This window comes from Panulirus ornatus, chromosome 15 (assembly GCF_036320965.1).
Source record: "Panulirus ornatus isolate Po-2019 chromosome 15, ASM3632096v1, whole genome shotgun sequence".
Taxonomy (NCBI): domain Eukaryota; kingdom Metazoa; phylum Arthropoda; class Malacostraca; order Decapoda; family Palinuridae; genus Panulirus; species Panulirus ornatus.
The window spans coordinates 11,253,809-11,273,485 of NC_092238.1; the positions used below are offsets into that span (position 1 = coordinate 11,253,809).

General features: G+C 45.2%; 1 protein-coding gene across 22 annotated transcripts in view; it reads left to right on the plus strand.

Moving 5' to 3' along the window:
• LOC139753727 (uncharacterized) overlaps positions 1–19,677 on the plus strand; it is a 1,039,260-nt gene that overhangs the window by 406,731 nt on the left and 612,852 nt on the right. For 3 of the 22 annotated variants that reach the window (XM_071670497.1, XM_071670496.1, XM_071670498.1), the window contains one exon: positions 11,326–11,359. The exons of the other annotated variants lie outside the window; for them this stretch is intronic. In XM_071670497.1, coding sequence (XP_071526598.1) covers positions 11,326–11,359 — 34 coding nt within the window. The remainder of the gene's footprint in view (positions 1–11,325; positions 11,360–19,677) is intronic. 22 annotated transcript variants of the gene reach the window in all.

A 19,677-nucleotide genomic window follows, 5' to 3' on the forward strand; every position in this document is an offset into this window, starting at 1 on the left:
CTGAACACCAACTTTGTAGTTCACAAGCAAGGCTGACTGCCAACATATGTTTACCAACGGTGGGCGCAGGAGGAGAGAAGCAGCAGCAACTGAAACAGTAAGCTATTCCGAAGATGAACAGTATGAGAGGTGGTGTAGGAGATGTAGAAAGAGCCAGCATCGGCTGCAGGTGTGACTCGTTCAGGAGACGAAAGAAGAAAAAAAAGATGGTGCAGGAGTTGTGAAAAAAGATGGTGCTGGAGTTGTGAAAAAAGATGGTGCTGGAGTTGTGAAAAAAAGATGGTGCAGCAGTTGTGAAAAAAGAGATGGTGCTGGGGTTGTGAAAAAAAAAAAAGATGGTGTAGGAGTTGTTTGAGGAGGTGGGTTGGTTGGTGCTTCTCGGTGGGATTAGTGGTAGGTAGCTGCATTTGGTCTGCCTGCACCCACCACCACTTGTCGACTGATCCGAGCGTGATGGAATTGGAAGTATTCAGCTGACTTACCCTGTATTGCCTTGTTAAAGCTTGTGAATGCGTACTCGTTAAGCATTGATAACTTAGGGGAGGTGTGTGTGTGATTGTATGAAATATATAGTTTGCAGAGAAGAAGAGTATTTCTAATGCTTATGAGTTTTTTTTTTTTAAACCATTCTACTTGAAAGCCAAGTTTTTAGTTCTGTTGCAGCTTGGAGCGTAGGAAGGTGATTCAACACCAGTCTGGTGGCCCATCCCTGCTGGGGTCGTTTTCAAAGAATAATATTCACTTGCCGGTAGCTGCTTGCTGGTGATGGAAAGTGCTGGTAAATCTAATGGAATATAGTAACAAAAAAGAATTTCAAATACACTTCAGTACCATTGTACATGACTCGGGGAATTTCACGGGGGAAACAGAAACGTACTTGCCCTACCTGTGGGCGGTAACCGATCCATCAAACGTTTGACAGATATTGATCCCAAGAGAAATCATAGTTCATACTGGAATCTGACACAGATATTTCATGGATTAGGAGTAGAGGCATGGGTAGGAATTGAGAGAGAGAGAGAGAGAGAGAGAGAGAGAGAGAGAGAGAGAGAGGATGGACATGCCAGTGCTTACGACGAGATTATGGCACAAGACAGGGCTACCGCTTAGCGCTCACCTGAGGGGAAAACCTAGAGTTAGGAGAACATAGTATGAATGAGATGCTTGTAGACTTGATGTCAGCAGCCCACTTGTGAGGCGAAAATGAAAAGATAGCAACTTGGACCAAAAAGAATGAGATTTGACAGCCATTGTAGTGCTGCCACACTGCCGTCACAATTCCTCCTCATACCCATGGAAAGAGAGTGACGCTGGCAGGGAGAGACCTTAAGAAGACCGAAACACTCCGGACACCGCAAGAGGCGCAAGTGTGGTGCATGTTACTTATGTCAGAAATTTGGTTCTTATTTCCATAACTCGATTATGCATAGTTTTCTCCTGTGGGATGGTAAGTTAGTAATAGAAAAAGAGTGACCTCGTACTCTAATAGACAGCATATGAACAGCGCGGAATCTGAGACGTGGACTGTGGGAGACACATGAGAGAGCTCCAAGGGCATGGCCTCGGTGGGGCACATAGCTATAGCTGGCAGGGGACAAGCCCGACGCGTTGAGCATGGGAGAGGGTAAGTCCAGCGTGGAGAGGAGACTCGTCAACCTCTCACCGAGTACGTAAAGTACGTATGCACGTGGGAAAGTCAGATGCCAGAAGGTTTGGTGATCTGTGACGAGCTTATATGATGGAAGACAAGAACAAGCATCTTTGATATTAGTCTCGTGTATGTAGAGGATAGTAAAGGAGAAGGCAGTTCCACTGTGAATGGGGTAGAAACACGTCCACCGTGAGCAGGGAGGGGGAAATCCAGCATGTTGTGAGGGGACAAGTACAGCGTGTTGATTGAGGGTGAGTGTAGTATTTATGGGGGAGGGACGAGTCAGAGGTGCCTGGGAAAGGTTGTATCACTCGTGCCGGATAACGTAAGTGTAACGTGTTGGGGAGGGTCAAGTCCGCAATTTTGGGGTACAGGGTCAGTAAAGCCAGTGTGGTGGTAATGCCAGTGTGTGGGGAGGAGGAGAAGGAGGAGGAGGAGGAGGAGGTAGTTGAAGGGGGACGGAAAAGTATCAAGCTTACCAATAGGACACGTGAGCATGATGGGAGAATATTGGTGAAAGTAACAGTGAGGAGGAAAACAGAAGCTGTGAGAGGACGAGTATACGGGTAAGAGCAGGAGCACCGTGTAGAACAAAGTGAGAGAGTTGAGAGGTTGAGTAAGAGTGAGAGGTTGAGGTAAGAGGACAGTGAGCGAGAGCTGCATCGTAAGAGAGCAGGATGAGTAGTGAGAGTTGACTTAACGTAGCATGGCAGTCACCAAGGAACCAACCAGACGGACACCACCACCCAGGTGATGCCAACGATTAGCCGCAGCGTAACACGGTATACCTCGGCTCTCTTAACAACCACCTCTCGCTGGGAATATTAATCGCCCACGTGATGAAGTTATCGAGTGTGTGGGTTGGTGGTTGTGGGGTGGTGTAGTATTGATGGCTGTCGGGTGTCAGAGTGGTGGAAAGATCATTATTGTTTTGATATTGTGGGAATAATGTTAGGGTGTTGATGAGGAAAGGGTGGTAATGTGCTGGTTTTGTACAGGTGATTTGATGTAGTGTGAAGACAGCAGTATTATGGTAGGCTAAGCTGTGGTGATAATGTGAAGGTAACAGCTGTATTGCTAGTTGGGGAGTGGTGGTAGTGTGAAGGTAATAGCAATACTTTGGGGATGGTTGTAGAGATAGTGGTAGGATCAGGATGGCGTCATGGTTGTGGCGGTTCAGGAGTATTGGTTTGCTCGGTTATAAGGTTTTTTGATCAGGATTATAGTTGGTTGAGACGCTGTATACTGTGAGAACCACCATATATCAGGGGCAATGCGACATATCCCTGGTGCCCATCAAAATATACGTTCTGTTTAAGTAACAGACGTAGGGCCAATCAAAGGCAGGGAAGAACTACCAGTGGAGATAATTTCACTGGCCTTCCTCTTCAGAATGGTGAGGGAAGTGAAAGCACTGTGCCAAAGCCAGCTGAACTGAGCACTAACTCCCAAATCAATAGAAACAAGTCATGTAACGTTCTTCGTATATGCCATCATATAATGACAAATCACATAGAACAAATAAGATACCATTAATGAGTGGCTTGCTAAACAAGTCAAGTGAAGTAATTGCTCCCATCACTGAAAAACTCACCAAAGATCCATCTGAGTAGTGAGGTGCGGATCCCATATTACATCCTTTACAAGACTCGATCATGTGGGGTGGCACTGCATATAGTAGATACACTTGTAACAACTGAAACTTTCGAATGATTCAGAAGCAGCACTCGTTGTCAGGATTGAAAATCCGTACCTGGTCATTGCGTTAATCTTCAGACCACCAGATGCAAAGCCCCATAAATTTACGGAACCTATAAAAAGCACAGATTCATGTGTCAAGCTTCTCTGAAACCCAGTCCCAAATATACTTGTCTTATGAGACTTCAGCCAACCACTCACTAAATACAGACAAGCAGGAAATAACATACTTAAGGAAGATACTGACACTGTAAGCAGTAGATGTAAAAAGGTATTCCGAAATGTGAAAAATTAATCAGCCAACACATAACAAAACCAACCAGAGGAGATAACTTTATGGATCTCTACAAATAATGTAAACCTAATATGTGATGTCATCTCTCACATCCAGTACTCCGATAACTTGATTGAATTAAAGATAAATGCTTGGAAGCTTAACTGCCTATTCAGAGCATATGGAACAGTGGAGTTTTCAATCATGTCAGTTTCAGTAGTAACTGATAACATGAGAGTATTTGATTAATGAGATGTGTACGACGCGACACAGTGGGAGACCCTGCCGAGTACCAGAACAGAGGAGAAATGTGCAAATGACACGAGCACTTAGGTATTCCAAACATGCAACAGACATATACCAACGAGAAAACACAAAAACTTTAGGGTAGAACGAGGAAGACGACCACTTTCCAGGGGGCGAAAAGGGGTTGCAGATCTTCTAAAGAAGCCGCAGCTCACCCAGCAAAGGAAAGAACCTATCAAGTGAATTATCGGACATTGACCATAAACTGAAAATGTCATCTGAAACACAGGAAAACGAAGAAGAAAGCCATAGATGAAATAACCCAAAATACTCGTATGCAAAACGCAAATCCAGGACCACAAACTCCATTTGACTGCTTAAAGACCACGGCCAAGATGAGATGATTGAGATCCTAAAATGGCGGTATGAATCGGTATTCAGCGAGCCAAAAACAACATAAGAAATAAATGACCCAACAGACTTCTTCCTAAACAGTAATCCCCCATTGTGTACATAGCAAATATCACCTTCTCAACACGAGATATCGAGAGAGATATTGGGAGCATGTCCGTGCACTCAGTCCCAGGCCCAGACATACGGAACTCAATCTTTTAAAAGAAATGCAAGACGGTTCCAGCACTTGCACTGAATGTCCTCTGGAGAAAAAGTCTAGATTCTGGCATCATTCTCGAGAGTCTGAAACTGACCCACATCGCCCCAGTCCACAAAAGCGGGAACAAAACAACCTCATAGAGCTATCGACCGATGGCATTAACATCGCAGATCATTAAAATCTTCGAAAGAATCCTATGAGGCAAGCTCACTGATTTTATGGATGTGAACAAGCTACATGACACAGGACAACATGGTTTCAGGGCGGAAAGATCTTGCATCTCTCGGTTGCTTGACCATTGTGATGGGATTGTTGAAACTCTGGAAAACAAAAGAAAATGCTGGCGTGATTGACACGCATTTTGCCAAAACGTCTGACAAATGTGACCATGGTTTCATTGCACTTAACATTGCGAAAGATGGGAATAACCGGAAAAAATTGAAATGAATACACAGCTTTTAACTAACAGCTCACAACACATAGTTGTAAGCTATGCCATCTACGGCGCTTCCATGATGTAAAGCTCAGTCCCCAAGGAACTGTACTTGTACCCCAAGTTTTCCTCACTCATATATCGGACAATGACGCAAACACGATAGATAATTACACGTCATTCTTTTCAGATGCTACAAGAATAAGTATGAAAATCACATCAATAGATGATGCCGGAAGGCTACAAAATGATATTAACGAAGCCATTAACAGGACAACCAAGAAGAAGAAGAAACTTTTCATTGGAGATCATTTGCAACCCCTTCGTTATGTGGAAAATGAAGAAATGGGAAAAAAATATACTGTTCAGACACAGACGCTACTCTAAGCCAGATGAATATGAAAAACCTTGGGGTAATAATGTATAACGACCTCACCTTCAGCGAACACAACGAAACAACGGTTGCCTCGTGCAGAAGGGTGGCAGGGTGGATCTTGCGGACCTTCAAGACAAGGGAAGAAAAACCATTGATGACATCATTCAGTGCGCTAGTTCTTTGACGAGTTCAGTATTGTTGCGTTCTGATGTCACTCTACAAGGCGGGCGAAACTGCGGATTTAGAAAGTGTCCAGAGATACACAGCCCATGTTAATGTGGTAATGTAAGTAAATTACTGGGAACGACTGAAATCTCTTGAGGCCATACCCCTTCGAACGCAGACGGGAGAGGGAGAAGTCGTCCATACTTGAAAAATTTAGGTTTTGTTCCTGACTTACTTTCGGAAATAGCATCCTATTGGCATGACAGTCATGGAAGACTTTGTATGATACTACCTCTGAAATCCAAAGGTGTGATATGCACAAAAAGAGACATCTTAAGCATCCTGGGCCCAAGACTCTTCAGTGTCTTGCCATCTACCATCAGAAAGAGCATGGAGTGCTTGGTAGAGGAACTCAATAGTGCATTCGACTAGGACATACAAAGTGTACCAGACTATCCCTGCTGTGGGGTTGTGGCCTGAGAACTGCAGCTTCTAACAGCTTGGTCGACCAACGACCCAATCCAGACTGTACGAGATTTATTGTTCATTTTAGTGTTGGACAATAGTAGTTCCTATCGCTCTCTAGTTCATTGTTGTTTTATGTACCGTTGTCTTTGTAGGGGAGGGTTGAAAGGCAAAAGTAGAGGCCTGCTGTGGAGTGAAAGAAAAGGTGGAGATAGAGTGAGAAGAGGAGCGAAAGAGGAGAGGGAGGTAAGGTGGAGAGGCACAGGAAGGCGATGAGGTAAGGGGGTGGTGGTGGTGGTTTAGGGGGGGTTAAGGAAAGTGGTGAGACGAAACAGAAATTAAGTAGGTAAGGGAGAGGTTAAGGAAAGAAGTCAGTCGGAGGCTCTGAAGGAAAGGGGAAGAGGAAGACAGAATGGTGAGGGTGTAGGGACGAGAGGAAATTAAGATAAAGTGGATTGGTAATGGCATAAGGTGACGAGTATTAATTTAGTCTCAAGTGAAGCGCAAGACCCAGTCAAGGAATGTCCGGCTGGTCTAATATAATGAAGGAGAGGAGGAAGGTGAGGTGTTGTACAGAGGTAGGTTAATAGGTAGGCGGGGAAAGATAAAGTGAATAAGTATCAATTCATTGAATGTATACATGAAAGTTAATCTGATGGTTGTGTATAGCTAAGGAGGGCTTAACAGAGGCTTGGTAAGGTTGAAACGTGTTATTAAGCTGCTATGCTGTCAGGTTGGGGCGTGTTCAAACAAGGATATGATCAGGGTGAAACAGGACCAGGTAAGGATATGGATAGGATAGAACGTGAGTAGGTAAGGACGTGGTTAGGATGGAACGGAGCCAGGTAAGGATGTGGTCGTATAGAGATGATGTACGTACATATGAAGACGAGCACAGATGGGTACGTGGCTAGATGAGGGTGCATTAAACCAAGTAAGGGTGTAGATGGCCAGATAAGGAAATGCTAGACCAAACAAGGATACACGAGTACCATGTATGAATGTACGTGGCGTGGTGGAGACTTGGTCAGGTGTGGTGGCCGAGTGGGAGGATGACGCTGCTTATCGATCATGTTAGGAATACTGCAGCGGGTCCGGAGTCTGGTGGGGTATATTGACGTATCGCGATATCAGGAGAGGGTTTTACTCTTGCTGTGGGCAAGATGGAGTAACATTGAGTGAGGCGGAGAGAGTTAAGGGTTTGTAGGTGCATAAATGGAATACGTTCTTTTTGCAGAATTTAGTTAGAGGGGGAATTGGAGGTCCATGGAGGGAATTAGTTGTACTTAGTGGGAGTTAACGGCGGAGAGAGGGGATTGTAGATGTATGTAGGGATTGGAGTTGCTGAAGGAGCTGGGTGCATACGCCAGTTAGGAGGTCATATATGACCAGGGTGCTCAGGTAGAGTTGGCGGTGCTTATATTGATAATGAAATATATATAGGAAATTGAAAGGATAAAGGAAATTGTACTGGGGAGTAAGCCAGCTAAGTGGACGTGTTTTAAAGGAGAGAGAGAGAGAGAGAGAGAGAGAGAGAGAGAGAGAGAGAGAGAGAGAGAGAGAGAGAGAGAGAGAGAGATGGGGGAAAGAAGCGTTGTGGGGCGGTGAGGAAGGAAGCGTGAGGTGAGCGTGCTGGTGACCTTGTGAGCGGTGGTCGCCCCGAGCTCTCACGGCAAGGACACCCTGCCTATCACACTCCCTCCCTCCCTTCCCTCACTCACTCACTCACTCACTCACTTTACTGCTTCTCCTGCCTGCTTCTCGCTGCTCCCTTCCGGTGATCCTTCGTTATCACTGCCTGCCAGCCTTCTTTACTATCCCGTCCTCCCTCATGCTGCCCTTCCTCCGCCCTCTCTCTCTCTCTTCTCCCTCACATTTCTAGTCCTTCGCCTTCTCCTGTCCCTACTCTAGTACATCTCGTCTTCCCTCACACGACTTCTTCTACAACATACTCACCGTATCCACTTACACTTCCGCCATCCGTCTTTTCTCCCCGTCCTCCCTCACATTTCACATCATTCTTTCGTGCTGGCTGTCTCTCACCCTCCCTCCCTCTCTCTCACTCCTCTTTGATATTTCTATTACTTCCATACTGTTTTCCCCTTTGAGCATTTTCCTTTCTACCTAGTACTCCCTTCTACCCTCGTATTTGATAATCGATACTCACTGCCTATCTTAACTGACACTCCATTTCCTCGCTTGCATCCATTTTCACCCTTCACTGAGCCTTTCCTTCCCCACACAGCCCCTTCTGTATCACAGTGTCATTCCTCTCCCTTACAATGCCACTCTTCCCAAACATTGCTTCTCCTCCCTCTCACTGCCAATCCCACACACTGCCCCTTTTCTCACATACACTGTCCTCTTTCCTTACACTGCCCCCTTTTCCCCCTTCACGCTGCCCCTCCATACGAACTTACTTATTTTCTCATACCATTCCTTTCCAACACTACCTCCTACCAGTCTCACTCACTGCTATACTCATAGTCCAGTCGTTTACTCTTCCACCTTCGAACTTCATCATACTACCCCATCTATCCTCCGTAGCACTCTTTTCATTTCCTGTTTCACATGGCTTCGCCTCATGTCTCCTCTCGCACAACATCATCTTTCGTGTTTCACAGTGTCCTCTCCTCTCTTCCGTCACACTAGCCACTGCCATAGCCTCTCTCCATCCATCACACTAACTTACCTTAGACTTCTTTCACATTGCCTCACCCCCTTCCATCCTCAGACTTTTCCATCTCCAGTTCTCCTCCGCTCTGCCTCGCTCCCATTCCTTCTTCACATTACTCAGTCTCTTGCCCTCCCTCGCTCTGTTTCACCCCCATTCATTCCTCACACTTAACCGCATCTCGTGAACTCCCTCTCTCTCCCTCACCCCTTCCTTCTTCACACTATTCCATCTCTAATTCTCCTTCACTCTGCTTCGCTCCCATTCATCGCCACACTTCCCCAGATTGCTCCACGTCTCAGGTAACGTAAATGGATCAGACGCTTAGACGTGGTCCCAAGAGAGGTGAGAAGAGAGGAGCCAGGTTGGATGACCAAAGAAATTGATGTTTTAATTAAACGTAAAAGAAGGATTTACAGGGTATGTCAAGTGGCAACAAACAGGACCATGCAATGTGTATAAGATTACAAAGGGAGTGGAGGTAGGAAATCAGAACCAGCAAGAAAAACTTTGAAAGTTGAATTTGTCGCATCCCTATAGAAATCTTTGAAACTGTATTATAAAGGAGCTGTTCTGTCTTTTCTCAGTTTATCAGTTAACACGCCGGGGAAGTAGCCAGATGCACAATAACTAACCGCCATACGCGGCTCTCAGAAATTCATCCATTTCCGTGACAGGATAGATACTTATGTTGATGTTTTCAGAAAAAAAAGAAATACTGTGAAACGGGAAGTTTGTTTCGACAAAATAGGAAGTATGAAACAAGAAAATAGCATGAGAAGTGGTTTTACTGCCGACCAATGCCATTCCGCCGTTCAGGGTGTGGGGCTCTGGGAGGGATGGAGTGGTGGTGTTGGTGAAGATGTGGTAGCTAGGGAGGAAAGTTATTAGTGGTCAAAGGTGCGTGTGGTAGGTACGGGGAGGAAGGGAGGGTGTGGTGACCAAACAAAGAGCGTGATAGTGGTGAGGGAGGATTTTGAAGCCAGGGATGGAGTATGGGTGGTGAAAGAGGGTTGAGTAATAGTGAGGGAGGATGTTGTGGCAAGGGAGGGTGGACAGAGTGGTGATGGTGAGAGAGAGTGTAATGGCCAAGGTGGAAAGGCTTGGTAGTGGTAAAAGCGGGTGTGGTAGCACTCCACAGAAGCGAGCAGACGAGAACCCAGAGGGCCTGACTCTGCTAATATGTTGGGGAAAAAGTCAAAGGATACTCTTAGCTAATTATTATATGATAATGGCACTACAACAAGCGACACTAGAAAAATGGCTTCGTTTTAGGCAAGTGTTTTGATTGGTATTTTTTATCAACGAAAATTCGTCAAAAGATACCACTGGCAGTACATTGCCGGGCATTGAAAAAAAACCTAGGATTTAAAAGACAATAAATGCCGTAGAATACTCAGATATGTAGATAAGCCTAATAGGGAATAGCATATAATTCTGAACTACCGTCCCATTAGTCTTACTTCAGTTCTAGAAGTGTTAGAAACAATAATTATAGAACACTTTTAACTTCCTAGATCAGCATAATGACTGGGACTCCAAAATACCCTCACATGTTATATACTTGGACTTTATTAAAACTTCCGACCTCGTAAAAGATTTGCTAAGTAGAATTAAAACTCGTAGCTCTAATGATTAGATTAATTCTGTGCTGGGTTCGCAGGCTGGCTTTCAGAAAGGAGACAACGAACTGTATTAGACGGGGAAGCATCCGATTGGCTTCAAGCATGACGAACAGAGTCGTAGGGCCCTCACGTGAAGACCTCAGGCCTAGGACCCTCACGTGACAACCACAGTCCTATGACCCTCACGTGACAACCACAGTCCTAGGACCTACACGTGCCTAGCACAGTCCTAGGACCCAAACGTGACTAGCACAGTCCTGAGGACCCACATTTTTCATCACCCACTTTTACGACTGGGAGACGAGTCTCACAAGTAGAATTTCGAAACTTGGAGTGGGCAGAGACATGGCAAGTGAATTTCATTGTAGGCAAATGCAGTTAATGCATTCAGGCACTAGAAATACGAATGACGAATAAATACTGCTTGGTAAATCATTTGTTGAATTTAAAGAAGAAAGAGACCCTTGGAGAGACTTTATGACATTAATTACGGAAAACAATACCCAGCTGCGTACGGTAAAGCCAACAGGATTCTTGGGTTAATTGCTCGAAATATAAACTGTTAAACTAAGGATACAACAGTGGCTGTTTATAACGTCCTACTCAGACCCTGTTTGGAATGCGCTGTTCAGTTTTGGTCACCAAACTAGAAAAACTAGAATGAATTCAGACAAGAGACACCAAACTAATTCCTTCTCAGAAAAAATGTCGTATGAGAACACATTCAAAAACTTTATAATATTCTAATGAGACCATATTCATAAACATTAATTATTCTCTGTAAAAGCGCAGATTTCGAGATGGTTTGATAGAAATTTTCATGTTATTAAATGATTTCACAGAATTAGAAAATTTCTTTCACTTTAGACAAAGACCAGAAAACACAGTGTGAAGATGAAAGGAAGGAGATGTAAAAGAAACGTGGACCAAGGTTGTTTTAGCAGTAGAGTCGTAGAACATGGCAATACACTACCTGCAGATGGTAGTACATGCAGAGACTATCAATATCTTCACATCAAGGCTGGACAGATACTTCAGTAATATTTGTTATCAGCAAACAGTCTTACTAAAGGAAGTATCACTAAACCTTGTCTTTCTTTTTCAGAATCCAGCCCCAGTGCAGCCGTTTGTTTCAACTGGTAGGGAACTTTTTTTCCCCGTTCACACTTTCTTTTAAAATTTCCATGACCGTTTGCTTCCCCCCCCTCCCCCCCAAACTACATGGTATTTCGGTAGTTAAGCCAGAGGAAGAGGTGGGTGGGGTGGTGCTTTCTGCTTTACAGTTCTGTTTCTACCACAGTCAAGGCAAAGAAAATAAACCTCGTCATTTGGACCATCAGGTTTCCCATTATATATATCCATCCCATGTTCTCCCTCGCACTGCTGCACCCCAATTTCCTTTCTCACACCAACCAGTCTTGTGGTCCCTCTTGTGACGTAGCTCACTTCGAAGCCTCCATCCCACTATCCCATTTATTGTCTCCCCCCCCCCTACTCTTCCTCATTTTCTATTCCTTGTGTTGCCTCGCTCTGCCCTCCTCGATTTCCTCTCACTGAGTCTTGTCTCCCTCTATTTCCATCCGCCCACATCCTATCCTTCATAACGCTGTCCCACCTCCTGTCATCCTTCATACTGCTCCACCTCCCGTTCGCCTCGCACTGCTCTCTCCTTACCTCCCTCACACTACCTCATACTGCCCTACCTCCCGTTCGCCTCACACTGCTCTCTCCTTACCTCCATCACACTACCTCATACTGCCTCACCTCACGTTCCCTATTATCCTTTTTCCGTTAATGACAACTTTGTTATTTTCCTCGAGTGGTCATTATTATTCATTGGCGGGAGTGTAATCCCACAGCCTCTCCCGCCTCTCGCTGAGCCTGATACCCTACTCTTCCCATCCTCTCACTGACACCCTGCTCCTCCCTTCCTCTCACAGTGACACCCTGCTCCTCCCTTCCTCTCACTGACGCCCTGTTCCTCCTTTCCTCTCACTGACACTGCTGCTCCTCTCTCTCTCTTTGACTGCCTGCACTTTACTCTCTTTTACTCTCCCTCCCCTTTTACTGATACCCTGATTCTCCTTTGACCTCACTCACCTTCCACGTCAGAAGCCAGCAACCTGCTCCTCTCTCTCACTCTTCCTGCCTCTTCCTACACTCTCACCGCTCCTTCTATACTATCAGTTCCTCTTCTCGTGATCTACTCTCCAGACTTTTCTTATTTCATTTCCTTTTACTGCATCCTCTCACCCGTTCTCATTCTTCCTCCTGTCTCCCTCTCAGTCGGCGCGCCGTGACCTCTCCCTCCCACTCTCTCCGTCTTGCTTACGCTGCCCTGCCTGTGGTCCCAGGTCTCCTGCTCCTTATGTGCCTCACAGCTTCTCCGGCCTTGCCACTTCCTCCTCTGCTCTCATTCATTGTCTTACACCTTCTAGGCTCTCGTCGTCTTTATCCATGTACACTCTCACCTTGTTACCCCTTTACACTCCCACCGTCTGACACGGTCTACACTCTCAATGTCTTACGCCCTCAAAACTCACCGTCTTACCCCGTCTACACTGTCTGTCTTACGATCGTCTTGCTCACCGTCTTACGCCCACTTCATTCTCACCGTCTTACATCCTATACACTCTCTTACGCTCTCAAAGCTCTCACCGTCTTGCACCCTGTTCACTCACCGTCCTTCGTCCTTTTACTCTCATTTTTTCACGCCCTCTTTCCCTGCCGTAAGCCCTTGACAGTATCCTCTCCATAGAGCTTGTATACTCTCACTGTCGCACAACCCGACATTCACTGTCGCACACCCTCTACACTCTGCACCACACGTCAGCTACACTCACCGTCGCACATCCTCTACATGTAGCAGGGACAATGGGGCATATACCATATAGAGTCACGATCACGCATGCCATACATGCCATTTCAGTCATCGAAGTGGTCAAACAATTGTATTAGCCTCAGCACGAAGTCGAGTGAAGGTGGGAGAATTGACACTGTCTTTTGTCTGCCAAATGATACAGGAGCTCAGAGAGCTACACCAAGCTCTACAGAGCCGGGCATATAAACCGCCCTAAACACTGTAGAAACAAGACATACCTGGTTGAGTCTCCGGGGGTCCTCACCTCCACGGTTCTGGCTGGGTGCAGGCTTGTGTATTTGGGTAGTTGGTCGACCAAGCTGTTGGGGTCCGCAGCCCTCAGGCCTGCATAACCCCAACAGCTTGGTGGTCTGGTGCCGTCTTTCATTTTTGTCAACAAACAGGGACTCAAATACCACAAAATGAGTAAAGTCCTCTTGATTTGTGGCTTGCTATCAGAGGCTAATACCGCGTTTGCTACATTTACAAAACGCTATTAAGTATCGTATGATTAATGAAGTTCAGATTGGAAATTACAACCTTTAATGATAATGCGACAGGAAAGGAAGAAGATATGGAGTTGGATTGCATGATTAAGCTTCTCATTTTGAACAGTTGAACTTCAGAATTCTATCAACGTTGTTGTAGAACTGTTTGTTGTTGAGATGTGGCGACCCAAATGTAGGCCGCCTAGTAGGTATGCACTTGGTGCATGAGGAAGTGGCAGTGCGCACGGAGTGCGTCCAGATGTGCTCGTGGTGGCAGGAGAAGTCGTTACCCACATGCAGATCATGTCGGTGTGCACGTGGTAGCTGGGGAAGTGGCAACGCATCAGGCAACTGGCGACCGGCTGGACACGGGGAGAGTGGGAGTTGGGGAAACATAACTTGGTCGTGAGCTGTAGAAGTTTGTGGTTTCCACTGCTGGATAGTGGTTTACAGCGCTGCATACCTGTCGTAGTGGCTTATTTTATGTTCGTATCAGAAAATTGATCGAGGCTTTGTCCTACAAGAATGTCTGCTTCGACACAGAAGTATTCAGCTTTGTGTCACTATCGATAAGCTAAAGTCTAACCCTGAGAGATGGTGCGTTAACGTTTACCCTCACCCAGAATACGTAGCAGGAGTGGACAGAATAACTGAGAGGAAACACATGGCTGAGGAAATTAACAATAGTTCAGTCGATATTATGAACGTAGTCGTATCACACTTGGGAGACACAGGAGTCTAGTTGTTTTTTTTTTCATCATAATTTTCTTGTGTACATGAGGCAGATATTGCTGTCGTGTACTGACAATGGTAGAGAAGTCGGCAGTCTCTCAGCAGTTTACTCTCCAAACCTTATGTATATCTGATGTTGAATTATTTGATCGTATTCCTGAACTTGCCAGGAGAACCTGTGCGTTAGCAACTTATAGAATCCTTCTCCTTCATAGTTAAGGGAAATAATCCTGCCTTCCCGGTCAGAAAAAAGGAAAAAAATCCCTTCCCGTTCAGGAAAGACCCCACCCCCCCTCTCCCCTCTCCTTTCATGGTCAGATTAAAAGAAAAAATATCCCCCATTCCCGGTCACATTGCCTATCCCTTAGCCTGCCCCTGAGCAGTGGTGGCCGTAAGCTGGTGGTTAGTTGTGGCTGTAATGGTTTATGGCAGTGGGTGAGGCGGCCTGATCCCTCGATGGCCACGTCCATGAAACGCAGACCCAGCCGCCGGCAGACTGGCGGCCCACACCTGAACACGTCATCCCTCCCTCACTCTCCACCATCACTGTACCCTCCCTCACTCTCCCCCATTACTGTACCCTTCCTCACTCTCCACCATCACTTTACCGTCGTTCAATGTACCTGCCTCACTATTTCCGCTAGCACTGAACCTTCCACTCAACTGCACACTTCCATCCTTCATTCTCTTCTGTCTCTTAGTCTGCATTCCCTTTCTCATCTCACTCTGCTTAACTCTCGTTCTACTCTTCCTCCGTTTTAGATTGTGTCTCATTGCTCGCCATTACTTAGCTCTTCCTCTGATATTCCAATGTCATCCCTTTCTACCTCTCGTTGTCATTCCTTATATTCTTCCGTCCCCCCGGTTACCATGTAAATGTTCATGAAGAGAGACGTGCTGACCCCATAAGTTTTGCTTTCATTCTTTTGACCATTTCCTTCCTTATCCCTTCTTGCATTCTCTTTCCCCCACCCTTTCCCGTGTCAGCATTTCTTGTAACCGCCTCCCTCTTGTCTTTTAACCTTTTGTCACTTAACGTGGCACCTCACCCTTTCGTGTGACTTCCTGTTCTCCCTTTTCTGGTTTACTTTTCTCAGTTGTTATCTTCCCCTCCTGGTTCTTACACACTTGCGTTGGCCATAGCTATGCTTTACCTCGTAGTCTGTGCTGTTGGTGGTGGAAATAGTTAGTTTTGAAGGTGTTAGTGGTAGTGAAAATGAATGGTGGTCCCTGTCATGATGATCGTAATGATGTTAATGGTCATTGTTTCTGTTCGTGGTGGCGGTGGTGGTAGTTAGAGTAACCAATAGATTCAGGCTCTTCCGGCCCTCCTCTGCTTGCTCCTGCGGAGGGCCAGAAATTACATCACACGTGCGGAAGAAACCCAGTCGAATGCTGATGCTGACCAGTTGGACATTGATCTGTGAACTTGGACTTAAACTGAGCAGACGCTCCTACAACACCGTCGGAGAACGGTGCAGTAGCATTCTACAGTGTTATAACCATTCATCCCCTCCATTTTGCTCTCCATACCTCCCATATCACGAGCATAACCTTCCCGCTTGCCAATCACATACTTTTCCATAAATGTATCACTCCAGCAGCCAGCAATTTCTGTCCTAGCAAGAGGTTGGACAATTTATTGGTAACTGTGTATGGAGTTAGTTTTTGTGCGTCTGGCAGTTGCCATGGTGTGTTTATAGATGTAACCTTTCACTCTTGCCATTGTTATCTTCATACTACCCATGTTGCCGGCACAACCTTCCTGCTCAACAGTAACTAAGAATTTTTTCCCGAAAATATGTCACTTTGCAGCCGGTAGTTATTATCATGTGAAGGAAGTGGATGAATTATCGGCATCTGTGTATGGGGCTTAGTCGTCATTCGTTTAGCAGCTTCCGCGACGTGTCTACAAACAGGAGACACACGAACCCGGCTATTTATAGTAAAGAGATTGATGGGTTGTTGATGGTTGTGATAATTGTGGTGGATGTGATGATATTGGTGATATAATGTCGATGGTGGTGAATGATTGTTGTTGATGGTAGGGGTGGTGTAGGTTCTGTTGGTCTGTGGCGCTGCTGTCATTTCTGTTTTAATGGCTTGCGCTAATAAAGGTTTAAGTAAGATGTCATCCTGTGTTGATGTTTTGGTGTGCCATTGGAGACGTGTTGTATGAATGATGCCTTGATGGTCCTTGGCTTCTTGAGACCAATTTACACGAGGGATTCCCTTTTTTTTTCGTGTATTGTAGAACATGATAATCAGAAGTGTAACTCTGATACAGCATTTCACATACTTTAATTTCTTGGTAGTCCTTGCTTCTTCGTTTCATCTCTCGAGGGAGACTCATTCCTCAGTACATTCTTGGCCGTCCAACTTCTTTACAGTTCCTCTTTAATTACTTATGTTTCCCTTTCGCTTTGCCTCACTTTATATGATATAGCTTTTCCATGAGCAGTTTCTTTAGCTGTTGTTAGGGACAGTCAAATCGGCTGGCAGCCCACGTTGCAGATGGTGGCGTGTGGCCCCAACTCCCGCTACTGGGCAGAGGGGTCCTCAGGAATTTCCCCACAGATTTATTCAAATGGTATCATGTTACTTTCGATGGGTCGTCAGTAAACAAAATGAAAATTCCAAAGTCACAGAATGGAGTTTTGAATGAGGATATTCGATCACTTTGGGTTGCATATATTTTACATAGGACTTTTCATATTTTCCTTAGCAACGTCTGAATTGTGTGCCTGTCTGTTATGCGCTTTAGAATCTTCTTTGTGTTTCCTATTCTCTAATTATCATTGTCTCATCACCTTGTCCTTCCCTGTCTTTTATCATCACGAAGGATTCATGAGAAAATGTTGTAACTCGGCATTTTTTCCTGTGTGTCTTGCTGACGGAGTTTCTATCATCGTATTTCCTGTATCCGCCGTTTCTCTCTTCATTCTCCTTGTAGCCTCTTTTGATAAACCTAATTCCTATGTTGTCCATATTTATTGGCCAGTTTCCAGTGCACTCCAGCCATGTCGTGATGAGGATGTGAAACTCGAGGTTTGTTACGAGGGAGTCAGCAGGAGTAGCCTGCCATGGTATTGTCATCCTGAAACTGTTAAATTCCCTGTCCACGTTTCTGTCTGTGCTGCCGTCTTTTCTTGCAGTACAGTCCTTCACTTCTGCCGTCTATACACTGATCACTAGTAGCCCTCGGCCGTCATCATTTCATCATGCACCTCGCCTGTGGCTCCTGCTAGACCTTCATCATTTCACTCACAAGTTGCGCGTTTATTTTCCTCTTCGTATTTTCACTTCTCACCCTGGCGCCGCTCTGGTCAGCATGTTCCCCCCGTTAATATTCCTCCCCTTTTCATGCCCTCCATCCATCCCCCCCCGTTAATATTTCTCCTCCTTTTCATACCCTTCATTCTCCCCTGTTCATTTTCCTCCTTTTCATACCATCCATCGTCTTTCCGTTGTTCTCTTCGTCATCCCACACGGCCCCCCTTCCTTCGATTAGCGTCCAGTTCTTGGTCATCATTAACCTTCATCCTTGCCACAGGTTAGCCCCCCTCTTCCATTCCCTGCGTGGCCTTTATTAGCTTACCGTTATGTGTTGTAAACTTCTGTAAAGAGGTTTTATGGGTGACAGTCTTCGTGGATGAAACGACCGAGTTTGTGAGAACATTCATGGGAGACAGTGTGCATCATTGCGGGAAGCCCCTCTCATTACAGGCACTGATGTTGTGGGATATGGCCACTTCTACCAGCCTAACCCTCAAAAGGACCTATTTTTCTCTCTGGCCTCCATTACTTTTCTTTTGAATTTTAGGATCTGTGCCTCATCCCCGATGCTAACCCGCCAACCCTCCTGCCAATCTGTCTGTTCACACTCTCTTCCTGTCTCCCTGTATATATATATATATATATATATATATATATATATATATATATATATATATATATACAGAGAACACCACAAAGGAAAGGGAAAATGCGAAGTGTCAAGCTCCTTCGTATAATTACATCGTCAGGACTGAGTACAAATAGACAGAACCAGAATATACCAGCCGCCACTGGGCGGGGCCGGCAAGTGAATTAAGAAACAGGTGAAGGGATTAGGGCACTGGTCATTCTCGACGACCTCACCTCTCTCAAGTTACAAACTCAGGTTAACTTATGTTCAGGGAAACATATTTACAGTATTCCGCCGTCTTATACAGTGCACCGAAACCACTCAATCTTACCCTATCATTTCTTACTCGATTAATCCTGCTCACACCACACATTGTCGTGAGCTCAAGACATTTAATTTCCAACACATTCCCCCTCTGGCTTACAATCTTTGGCGGGGCCCAAGTCTCGCATCCGTACAACACCGTCGGGATTAATATACTTTCAAACATGCCTAGATAGTGACCTCTCTCTCTTCACATTCCTCACTGCGCCCACGACCTGTGCGCCCTCACCCTCTGTGACTCAGTTTAGCTCCTCGTGGTTCCATTCGCTGTCATATCCTCCCATAGGTAAATGAAGACCTTTATGTTATGATTAGGTGGCAGAAATTAACAGTGAAAACGATTCGATCATCATAGGAGATTTTAGCACCATTACCGGAATGGGGAAAATCCCTTTCCAGTAGCACGGGGCGTGGGCTTTACCTAATTCTGCTTGATAGTGCTTTAATGCAATTAGTTGATACACCTACTCGGGTCGAGAATGTATTGAATTTAGTTCTAGCTACAAATGAGGACTTCATTAACAATATTGAACCCCGAGGAAAGTGTGGTACAAGTGATCATCTGCGACATGCTGTCGTCAGTCCTGGTCAGCATGTGAGTGACGATAAAGTACCAAATTTTAGACTTGCAGAATGTAAAGATCTTCGCCTTGCGTTTGGCAGACAGAATTGGGATGATGAGTGAAAGCGTTATGGACGTACCGTGGGAGAGGTTCAGTTCAACTTTTACGGCAGTGGAGGGAACATTTGTGCCAACACTCAGTTGAATGAATGTCTTTTTCCAGTGTGAAGCCAAGGTGGTGGAGCGATGACATAAAGAAGTGTCTGTTTTCTACGAAAGCGGCATATAAGAAACTCAGAGAGACATTCATAAGCAGCATGTGAAAGCAAATTATATGAGTCTGCGTAGACAAACGAAGAGACTTGTACGTGAAATGAAACTTCAGTATGAATCTTATATTGCTGAAAAATAAAAGAAACCCAAAGTAGTTTTATGGATATCTTACAAGCATGAGAGTCATTATCCAGTCAGTTAGTCCTTTGATAATTGAAAGTTGTTAAACGAAGAAATGGGAAGGATTTTGAAACAGTTTTTTGTGTTTGTATTTACAATTAAAGATACTGCTCATTCCCTGAATCTAGTTC